Source organism: Helianthus annuus, chromosome 17 (genome assembly GCF_002127325.2).
Source record: "Helianthus annuus cultivar XRQ/B chromosome 17, HanXRQr2.0-SUNRISE, whole genome shotgun sequence".
NCBI classification, from domain to species: domain Eukaryota; kingdom Viridiplantae; phylum Streptophyta; class Magnoliopsida; order Asterales; family Asteraceae; genus Helianthus; species Helianthus annuus.
The window spans coordinates 2,347,808-2,359,068 of NC_035449.2; the positions used below are offsets into that span (position 1 = coordinate 2,347,808).

At 37.2% G+C, this 11,261-nt stretch overlaps 2 protein-coding genes across 2 annotated transcripts; one reads left to right on the top strand and one right to left on the bottom strand.

The window, feature by feature from the left end:
• Positions 1–1,604: 1,604 nt before the first annotated feature.
• On the top strand, positions 1,605–4,963 carry LOC110921594 (protein KINESIN LIGHT CHAIN-RELATED 1). The gene is made up of 3 exons (XM_022165946.2): positions 1,605–2,422; positions 3,492–4,400; positions 4,480–4,963. Exons 1-3 carry the CDS (start codon positions 1,770–1,772, stop codon positions 4,715–4,717), a joined length of 1,800 nt encoding a protein of 599 aa, XP_022021638.1. The 5' UTR covers positions 1,605–1,769; the 3' UTR covers positions 4,718–4,963.
• Positions 4,964–8,940: 3,977 nt separating this feature from the next.
• On the bottom strand, positions 8,941–10,999 carry LOC110925737 (bidirectional sugar transporter SWEET6b). The gene is made up of 5 exons (XM_022169596.2): positions 10,871–10,999; positions 10,555–10,591; positions 10,080–10,458; positions 9,786–9,905; positions 8,941–9,224 (listed from the first exon to the last, which is right to left on the bottom strand). The coding sequence occupies exons 1-5, from the start codon at positions 10,911–10,913 to the stop codon at positions 9,054–9,056; spliced, it is 750 nt and encodes a 249-aa protein (XP_022025288.1). The 5' UTR covers positions 10,914–10,999; the 3' UTR covers positions 8,941–9,053.
• Positions 11,000–11,261: the final 262 nt, after the last annotated feature.

The window sequence follows — 11,261 nt, forward strand, 5'->3', positions numbered from 1 at the left end:
GATTTATCACTGAATTAAAATTATGATTTGGCCCTCAGTTAAAAATTACGTTTTTCCCGTCGTTTTAGTTTTTTTTACCAAAACTATAAAGGTTTTTTGTTTTAATTGATTTACTCGATTTTATTTTTTTCCGTGTCAAGGTGTTGCCTAACACTGGCTCATTAGTCCTGAAACATTACAGTTTTCCCCTGAGCTCAAAATTACGGTCTTATCATCGTTTTTGTTTTTCCCTAGCAAAATTATAGTGGACTTTTTTAATTGGTTGAAAATTATTCGGCTATCGCCCCGCAACGCGAGCGGGACATCTACTAGTTATATTATATTATATTATATTATATTATTATATATAAACTTAAAATGAAATGTCGGTGGCTGTCAAATCACAGCCATCACCTTATTTTCTATATAATAAAATGCTTGGCAAATAAGAAATCAAATGTTAATCCTGATCAAGTGGTTAGCTGCATGTGCTCTTGAGCAAGAGGTCACGGTTTTGAGGTGTCTTCCTCTCTTTCTTTTTTGTAAATACTTTTGTAACTTCCAACGGCAAAATACTTGACCTTCTATGTTACCCTGCCCTTTTCTAAATTTCCAATTTTTTCCTACTTAAAAGAAATTAGTTATTATTATTACTCATATTTAACATACTAACTTTATTATCATTCAACTTCAACTTGCTAACTTATACTGATAACTAATGCTTTTAACAATCTTCAACTTGATAACTAATGCTTTTAACAATAACTTTTACACCAAAATTACGCATAGCTTTGAACTCGCATCATTGTCGTCGTGGACCAAACACCATATCATTAGACCACTAGATATTTTTTTTGTATTTTGTAATTGCGGAATATAATGTTTCTTAATGCGAAGAGTCATATATAATTCGTTTAGTTAACTAATTAAAAAACCGTTGATTCTAACACGTGTCGATAAGTTTTGGCGTATAGCAATTGATGATACCGTACCGTACCTTACCAATCCTGTAACTAACCAAATCAATATCGATCGAGTAAAAGACAAAAAAAACCACCCTAATCTTTCTAAATTGACAAAAACAACCCACTGATTTTAGAAAACTTTCAATAAACTTTATAAATTGTCATTTTCACCCTCTTAGGTTCTAACTTTCAAATTTACCCCTATATTTTCATTCGACGCTACAAATTCAAGTTACTGAACGTTTTGACACTACTAAGTCTTGATGCAAAGTAAGGGTGGTGTAATTGTTAGGTGGAACCCTCACTAAATGAACCAACTCGGGTTCGATTTTGATTCTTTTGTAAACACAATGCCTTAGATCGGATACCTTGAAAGACGCGTAACGCATCACATAACATGTTGCCAACTATAGACAACTAAGACGTCGTCGCCGCCGCAACGCGCGGCGGATAAAAAAACTAGTATTATATTATATTATATTATATTATATTATATTATATTATATTATATTATATTATATTATATTATATTATATTATATTATATTATATTATAGTATTTTACAAAACCCAACAGGTTGGGCCATCTCATCCACTTTACTTGAGTAGCTGTATGACCTGGGCCCCACTCCACTCACTGATTTTTTTGTTGATGGTTCATACCATATACAATCATCTCTCTCTTTCTCTCTCTCTCTAGCTACCGAATAACAGTCGCCAACCACCACTCTGAATCAAAGAATCTCTCCTTCATGTTTCCTTAACACCTCACGAATCACACTCACCGGTAACTTTCAGATCTGCATTTCATCAACACATCTCCACCATGCCCGGTTTAGTTTCCGTCAAAACGCCACCACGAATCTCCATTCCAGAAGACCACAACAACCACCAGATCCGCACCACTCCTGACTCAACCAACCCCAAAACAACACCACCGGCCCAACGGAGGCCTCCCTCACCCTCTCCGTCATCCTCACGCGCCAAGCCGTCGCCAGATCGGAGCTCTGGAAAGAAGAAATCGCCAGAAAAGCAGTTATTACTCGATGAATCCTCTCTCGATAACCCCGATCTAGGTCCTTTTCTGTTAAAACTCGCGCGTGATACAATCGCGTCCGGTGACGGGCCGAGCAAGGCGCTGGACTACGCGCTGCGCGCGTCGAAGTCGTTCGAGCGATGTGCAGTTGAAGGAGAACCGAGCCTTGATCTGGCGATGTGTTTGCACGTTGTGGCGGCTATTTACTGCAGTTTGGGGAGGTTTGAGGAGGCGATTCCGGTGTTGGATAGGGCGATTAAGGTTCCCGAGGTTTCGAGAGGTGCGGATCACGCGCTTGCTGCGTTTTCGGGGTATATGCAGCTCGGTGACACTCACTCTATGCTAGGTCAGCTTGATCGGTCAATTGAGTGTTACAAGGAAGGTTTGAAAATTCAAATGGAGGCTTTGGGAGATACAGATCCCAGAGTTGCTGAGACTTGCAGGTGAAGTTATTCATCACAACTCTCACTCTGATTTCAACCACTTTATACTACTATCTTACTTTATATGTTTTTAGTTCCGGTTATCGCTATATTTGTTCTTAGGCTTTGATCATGTATCTGTTGCTAGCTTCTGTTTGTATGGTTATGTGTTTATCCGGTTACTAAGTATAACAATTAAGTAAATGTGTTAATATCAGTGATATATCGGTTATCGGTCCCTATGTAAAATATCTGTGTAAAATACTGGTACCGATATTATCGGCGATATTGACCAATACATCACCGATATTTGACTGATATATCGCTGAATTGTTAGTGTTAAATTGCTATATAAATTCTGCATGATATTAAAATTACCGATATCTCACCGAGATAACTTATATATCTCAAATATCGGTCCTTGACTGATATTCGATATTTTTCCGCGTTAACTGCATAGGTCATCTGATTACAAATGTTCATGCTGAACTAGTAAATGTCTTCATCATCATCATACTCAGTAAATCCCACCAATAGCAAAGCTGAGGTAGGGTCTTGAGGAGGGTAAGATGTAGACAGCCTTACCTCTACCTCTGTAGGAATAGAAATGTTGCTTCCAGTGAGACCCCCGGCTCGATAGTAGTTTTGCATCAAGCCTTGGACATAAGGCACATAACACTCAGCAATTGGGACAAAAGCCAATTAGCGCATGTACCCCATGTCTTTTGGCTATCAACGCCACCACATGATGCATGATTAACCGTCCTCGCTTTTTAACGTTCTTTTCACAAAATTAGGAAAATAACGTTAAAGATAGTGCTCTTTCACTTTTGCCTCTCGAGGGCCCACGCATATACATTATATGCGCATACCGCAAGTGGGGCGTAAATATGTTAATGAACTAGTAAATGTGTTAATGAACCAAATTGTATTACAGAATGGGAAGTAGTGATAGCTTCTACATGGCTTTAGGAACAATCTCTGCTTTATATATATGTTTTTTTGTCTGAGTAGTTATCGTCTATATTTTTCCTCTGTTTTCAATATTGAATCGTCTAAATTTTAAATGCATGATTCTTCATTTCTGTAGATACTTAGCTGAGGCTCATGTTCAAGCAATGCAATTTGATGAAGCAGATACCTTATGCAAAAGAACCCTTGAAATCCACAGAGTACACAGTGCACCTGCATCACTTGAAGAAGCAGCTGATAGGCGATTAATGGCCCTCATATGTGAGGCAAAAGGAGACTATGAATCAGCCTTGGAACACCTTGTACTCGCCAGCATGGCAATGATTGCCAACGGACAAGATAATGAAGTTGCCGCAATAGATCTCAGCATAGGCAACATCTATTTATCACTCTCCCGTTTTGACGAAGCCGTTTTCTCTTATCAGAAAGCACTTACTGTCTTCAAAGCCTCAAAAGGTGATAACCACCCTGCAGTCGCCTCTGTTTTCGTCCGCCTTGCTGACCTGTACTACAAAACCGGAAAGCTACGCGAATCAAGATCTTATTGCGAAAACGCCCTTAGAATATACGCGAAACCCGTCCCTGGAACAACCCCAGAAGACATCGCTAGTGGAATGACGGAAATCTCAGCAATTTACGAATCTTTCAACGAACCCGAGGAGGCATTAAAGCTGTTACAAAAGTCAATGAAACTTCTGGAGGATAAGCCAGGTCAGCAGAGTACAATCGCAGGCGTGGAAGCGCGTATGGGTGTCATGTTTTACATGGTGGGAAGATATGAAGAAGCAAGAGGCGCCTTTGAAAGCGCTGTTGCTAAACTTAGGGCTAGCGGAGAAAGAAAATCAGCGTTTTTTGGCGTCGTTTTGAACCAGATGGGATTAGCTTGTGTCCAGCTGTTCAAAATAGATGAAGCTGCCGAGTTGTTTGAGGAAGCACGGGAGATTCTGGAACAGGAGTGCGGTCCATGTCATCAAGACACCCTTGGAGTATACAGTAATCTTGCAGCCACATATGATGCTTTGGGGAGGTAAACAATATATATCTTGTTTATAATACAGTTTGATAATATGTATGCAAATATTTTATGGAGTTTGGTATATATGCAGAGTGGAAGATGCAATTGAGATATTGGAATATGTTTTAAAACTAAGAGAAGAAAAACTGGGAACAGCGAACCCGGATTTCGACGATGAGAAGAAAAGGCTGGCGGAGCTTTTGAAAGAAGCGGGGAGGTCGCGCAACAAGAAAGCAAAGTCACTGGAGAATCTTATTGATCCCAACTCAAAGAGGACAAAGAAAGAGGCTTCTTCAAAGAAATGGTCTGCTTTTGGTTTTAGAAGTTAATAAAATAAAAATATAATATATATATTCTTTCTCTAATTACTATTACTATTTACTAAAACCTTCACTCATCAATCAGTTGTAGAAATGGTTTTATGTGTATAGTGTTTTTTTTTTTTTTTTTTTTTTTAATTTGATTGACAGCCTTTTGTTTTGTTATTTTGTTGTTATTGAGGCTTTGAGTTTGTTCTCTCCTTGTGTTGTATGGAATGGAACATCTATATTTTATTTTATTTTATTTGTGATTTATGAGATTTGTTACAAATGAGCTTAACCCTAAATTACAATACTATATTTTACGATATAGATACTGTTTTCATCAAATACGATTAGAATTAACGTGCATGCGAATTAAAGTGTGTAAAGTAAAAATTGACAGAGAGAGAGAGAGAGAGAGAAGCGTTTTGTTAAAAATTGATTTTTTTATATTTTCATATTTTTTGCAAAGAGTGTAAAGTAAAGAAATCACACAGCGTTATTTTTTCATAATTTCACAAAAGAAATGCTACTATATATACATGATCACAAAAGTTATTTAGAAGAAAAGGTTTAGCAATACTATATATTAGATTTTACGCAAATATTTTAAAATGAGATAATAATAAAGTATACGAAAGTTGTGCATTTAAAAAGACAGTGAAACTATATCAAAAACTTCTTGATGAGGGCGGCATTTCCACAGTTCAGTATGTGCCCGAGTGGTGTAAATGGCTTCCGGGAAAATGTAATGATTTCATCTGAAAGCTCGCATTCAACAAAATTGCTACTCTTGATGCTCTCAAAAGGAGGAATATCGTGGTGAATGATTCGAGGTGTATTTTGTGTGGCGATGAAGATGAATCGGTGGAGCATTTGTTCACAGCCTGTAATATCTCTTCTGTTATGTGGCAGCATGTTAGCAATTGGTGTTCGATCCCTAATATTCTTGCGTTTTCTGTTAAAGACTTGCTGGATTTTCATGGGCCGGATTAAAGGTGGGAAGAAAGAAGTTGTCAAAGGAATCATAAGAATCGCGTGTTGGAGCTTATGGAGAGCTAGAAACGAGACGAAGATTAACAATAAGAATATAAGCTTAGGAGGGATTATTAGTGAAATAAAGACGGTGGGCTTTTTATGGTTAAATAGCAGTTCGAAGTCGTTGAGGGTTTCTTGGGAGGAATGGTGTAAATTTGTAATTATGTAACTTCCGTTGTTGTTTGCGGCCGCCTCAGTTTGAGGTTTGGCGTGTTTTATTGAAGTTTACTTAAAAAAAAATCAAAATTTACTTGACTTCACACACTTTTTGAATTCCGTATTCGATGTGATTCAATGTTTTATTTTATATATGACCTCTTAGATTTGTTACAAATATACTTTTATCAATGGGGTTGTATATTTCTTTATCTCTCTCCTAGAGAGAGATGGAACTCAACCCTAACGTGCTTAACATAAATTACACTATTTTTGTTACCTACGCATGCCTTTTGGGCATGGGCCTACATGGAGCTGTCTATCCAACGGGCAGGGTGTATGCTCGTAAAGAAAGGCTTGGAAGGGCGGGTATTGTCAGAGGGAACGAGAGAGGGGAGAAATGCCCATAAAAAGTAGAAGACGGTTGAGGAGATACAACCGATCATAACGATGTGAAGGTGGGCAGGCCGACCTTAATCTGGTATAGCTCTGTGGATGGTGTGGGGTTGTTATCTACTTGAGATAAAGACAAGACAAGTGGAGTTGCTTTCCATTTCCTAATTATTTCTCTAAATAGTATACTTGTATCACATTTCAACAGGTATTTATGATAACTAATTAAAAAAATATATATATGATAAGCATCAAATGTTAAAAGTATTGATATTGAACGATAAACACACATTCATTATTATATTGTTCAAATGTGAACATGTCAATGTCTTTAAGACTCATGTGTAGTGTGTAACACCCTAATTTTTAATAAATATTAAATATGATATGAGCTTACAAGATAGGTATGGAATCAAACAAGTACATGTAAAGAGGAAAAAGAAAGTTGGATGGTAAAGCACGCAATCAAAACAAAAAAAGGTCACATAAAGATAAGTGATGAAACAGTGGTTAACCGAGAGGTTCGTCTATGGGTCGAGCTTCGTCAAGTAAGGTTAATATCTTCTTTTTTTGATTGACGGTCGGGTAGTCCTCTAATCCGTCTCCTGCACAATGAAAACACACCGTGACTCGTAACAAGGAGCATGGGACGGGGGTGGCTCCTTGTTACCACTCTCCGGCGTGAGAATAAGTATTTGTTTGGGAGCAAGATAAATATTTGAGTAGTATTTGTGAGAGAGCAGGTAAGCGTTACCTCAAACTTAGTTCGGGATGAGTATTTATAGTCGAAGAGTGAAGGAGAAGGGCTCAAAGGGCCGCTAGATGGGCCTAGGATCTGACTGACAACGCGTAGCCTTTTGTAGGTGTGTCAGGAGCACAGATCACGGGAGGGCGCACCCGAAAGTATTGCCACGTCCTGCTGGTGTTGTCAGTCTGTCTACCAGCTTTTATGCATGTGGGCTGGGCAGCTGCGCATTGGGCGGCCAGCTGACCGCTGCTGTCAGTGCCCAGGCAGACCACTTGCTGGTTTGGTCACTGAAGTCAAAGTGTCAGTTCCACTTGTTTCGACAATATGATGCGGTAACCGCAGTGATTACCGCAGCCCTTGTATGTTGACGAAAATATCCATTTTCATACATAAGGTGAGTCTTCTCATCTTTCCTCAAGTGGGAAAGCAATCCGGGTTCGTGCGTGCTACAACTCTCACAACGGAAGAAACTGCTCATAAAAGTGAAAGATGGAGTTACACACATTCGATAAGGCTTGGATCAACGTATACACGGATCCAATAATCGATAAATGTTTAATAGATTTTTAGAAACTAATAAAACGGGTGACAAATTTTGGGAACGCATTTGTGAAAAATCTTTGAACAAATGGGACAGGGGAGTACCTACCTTACACGCGATTGTATTTCATCAAAATGAAGGGATGCCTGTCTAAAATTTGGGAAACTTAATGGAATCTACAATAGACAATCAGCGAAGTGGTAGTCAGTAGTCACAGCATGAATGTATTTCAGGAATCATGTGACAGATATTTGAGAGACATGAAGGCCCCGTTTGCTATGACGCAAATTTGAGAACTTATGCGCAACTCAACCAAGTTGGCGAATGCCTCATTGATGGGAAAATCATCAAAGAGGTTAAAAACGTCATCTTCCAACTACCACTACACTAGTCAACGCTTGGATGTCATGCGTTCATCAAAAATAAACTTAAACGATGATGACTTTGAAGGCTAAAACTCTGGTTGTAAAACAAGGTTTCCAGGGCCGAGTACTCCGCGAGTAGTCGCTACAAGGTAGGCTGGCGAGACGACTTTATTTGACTCCGCCTAATTACTCGGAATCGGTCAAACGCGGTCAACCTCGGCAAAAATCGTATCCAGTAGGTCAACTCGGGCCGAGTTTGACTTAAAAATTAATAAAACATAATTTCTATGCCTATTATATTAAAGAATGAATATCATTTTCACGTATTTTATTATAGATATTAGTAAATTTATGTTATTTGACATATATTTAATTTTCAAAAACTAATTTCTTTATAATTTAACATGTCCGAGTACTCCCCAAGTACTCTCCGCCTAGGCCTAGTACTCTCAACTCCCCGGTCGACCGACTAAGGAGCGCATAGAGACTTTTGCAACCATGGCTAAAAGAAACCGATACGATCATCCGGTAGAGACAACAAGGGTAAAGAGTTTAATCATCGCCAATTAGTAGGGAATACAAAGACACCATAGAAAGTGTGATGGCTTCGTTGAACCAATTCGATAACCACGGAAATGATGATCTTGATGAAACAACTGATGGCGGATATGAAATATTTGAACACTAACTATGATAATTTGCTTGAAAAGGAGAGTAAAGAAGTCGAGGAAGTGAAAGACAATAAAAAAAAATAAAAAAAAAATAAAGTGAACTCAATTATGTCTTCATGTTAGTGGAGAAGCTATAGGGTTCTATTTCTAGAAGCACAATGTTTTAAGTAATTAATTGCAGGTAATTTGTATTCTAGTCAGGGGCGGATTTAAGTATAAGGAGCCGAGTGCACAGGAACCCATTGGGTTCCGATTTCTAGTGAAACGACTATATAACTGAAAGTAGGGAAATTGTATCTTTACATATCTGCTAATAATAACATGTTGGAGCAAACCCATTAAAGCAATTTAAAGTGAACCCATAAATTAAAAAGAACAAGGTACTACATTTCAAATAAGATGATCTAATTGGATGATTCTAATGGTACTACATTGTACATACTAAAAGCATTCATACAAGCTCTAATTGACCGTTAATAGGGCTAGTCGGTCTAGCCACGTTTTCTGGGGTCAATTCACCTTTACTTTCTCTTCTCGCGATCATCTCTTGTGTTGATTTGTAAAAAGTAGCATATAGGATTAGTTGTGCCAATCCAAAAAGCGCCCCGAGTCCATTAGGTATCTGAAATAAAATAAACCATAAATTGTTAAAAGAAAAGGTAAATTGGATTTAAATAATCTGAACTGGTTTTTTTTACCAATAATAATCCTAACTGAGTTATTCCCCACAATGGTCCCACCTTTTTCATTTTGTTAGTATAGTGGTCCGCCGTTAAAAATAACTTAACGGAGTGAAGTTTTTTTTTTTCCAAATTACAAACCGATGTTTTAGCGCTTTTGATCAGAACGAGGATACGAGTCGACTGATGTAAAACTTACCTCGAAATGGTGCTGCAAACGGCTTGATTTTTGTTAATTGGAAGTTTAAACACCCGACTTGAAGCACCGTTTTCGTCGTTTGGAGCATTGTTTCAAGGTAAGTTTTACATTAATCGACTCGTATACAAACAAAATGAAAAAGTTGGGACCATTATCAAAAATTAACTCAGTTGGGATTATTATTGGCAAAACACAGCCAATGCTGATTATTTAAATCCAATTTGCCAAAAGAAAAAGTGTGTATTTGTGTATAAGTGTTAACAATTTGTGTTTAGCATAGAAACTAAAAAAAAGAATTAATTACCGCGACAAATGGATCAAAACGTATTAGGGCAAAAGATAACCAACAAATGCCATTTGCAAAACAAAATACAGAAAGTAGAAATGGCATGTACTCAACACTCTTTGTCGTGATCACCGTTTTCTGCATAGACAATTATTAGGTAAATGTAATCATCTTAAAATAAATAATACAAAACAAATATTTATGGCAATTTATTTGAATTATAAAGTTGGCCTATGATATAACCTCCCTAAACATAAGGTTAATGATATTATAATCTTATTCTATACTTTACAAAGATGAATGAGATCATACCATAATAGATAGAGGAGATGCATACATCATAATGTTACCGGCGATGGAGATGCCACCAACGATCACTGCTCGGATCTTTAGCGTATGTGTTAGTGTCAAAATCAATACAACCAAGACGCTGAGAAATATAATCTCAACAAGCAACGCTAATGACACCATAATTCTTTTTTTGCGGTCGGAATAGAAAATAAAAATAAATAAATAAATCGACTCAATAACAAATCCTGCTCCATTTGTGGTTGAGAGCAACAAGCTATGAGGTTGCACAAACGGCAGGCCGTAGAAGACCAATAGGCCACAATTCACAAAGGTCACCAAATATGGCACCGGTGAAAACCTTTCCACCGATTTTCTTTTCCATATTCTATGAAACGTTGGCCTGAAAATATTACCGAAAATGTGAGTTTATAATTTTTTAAGACTTATGTCGTTCTATACATACATACATAGATACGACTCAGAATAATAAACTTACACCGTTGATAAGAACAAAATGATTGAAATGATGTTACCTGAAAAGGAAAAGGAAAACAAAATAAAAAAAAAAGTTATGAATTACCAATATTGTGTGTGTGTGATCCTATATGGAATATAAAACATATAAGCAACTTTTTTAATGATATATCTTAGATATACTGAAAATTTGAATATCATATAGAAGGCCTTTTGAAAATATGTAGGGAATGACAGAAAATACTTTGCTAACAAAAGATCTAACACTATTGATGCTTTACAATGTCATATTAGATAAGAATTTTTTTTTTTTTTTTTTTTTGAAGAAAAGTGCTTACCGATGACACCAATTACAATGCGAGCTAAATCGGCAGAAACCATGGCTCTGGATGAACTTTGTGTGTGAGAGAGAGAGACGTTATTGTATATTGAGTTGGGCAAAGATTGGATTTATAATTACATTTTATTATTATTTCTAGAAAAATATTTGATTTGGATAAGGTCATTGTCAATATTAAGTTAGTTCGCTCCAAGAAAAATGACATTCATTTTGTCCACATTCTGATATAATTTCTACAACATTATCGGAATACAACAACGACCACCATACCCACTACAGTCTCGCTCATAACCAGACTATTGGCAGGGTAACAACGTTATTGCAATTAAAATATTTATTTTCATTCCTTGAATTTTAGCATGAAGGTAAATGAATCAAAGCCTAGGCAA

Excerpts from the sequence above, each read along its gene's own strand:
- LOC110921594 (XM_022165946.2), top strand. The coding sequence starts at position 1,770 with ATGCCCGGTTTAGTTTCCGTCAAAACGCCACCACGAATCTCCATTCCA. Across the intron at positions 2,423-3,491 it reads AGAGTTGCTGAGACTTGCAG|ATACTTAGCTGAGGCTCATG; the intron begins GTGAAGTTATTC and ends TCATTTCTGTAG. Across the intron at positions 4,401-4,479 it reads ACATATGATGCTTTGGGGAG|AGTGGAAGATGCAATTGAGA; the intron begins GTAAACAATATA and ends GTATATATGCAG.
- LOC110925737 (XM_022169596.2), bottom strand. The coding sequence starts at position 10,913 with ATGGTTTCTGCCGATTTAGCTCGCATTGTAATTGGTGTCATCG. Across the intron at positions 10,592-10,870 it reads CATTGTAATTGGTGTCATCG|GTAACATCATTTCAATCATT; the intron begins GTAAGCACTTTT and ends TTTCCTTTTCAG. Across the intron at positions 10,459-10,554 it reads ATTTTGTTCTTATCAACGGT|GCCAACGTTTCATAGAATAT; the intron begins GTAAGTTTATTA and ends TAATATTTTCAG.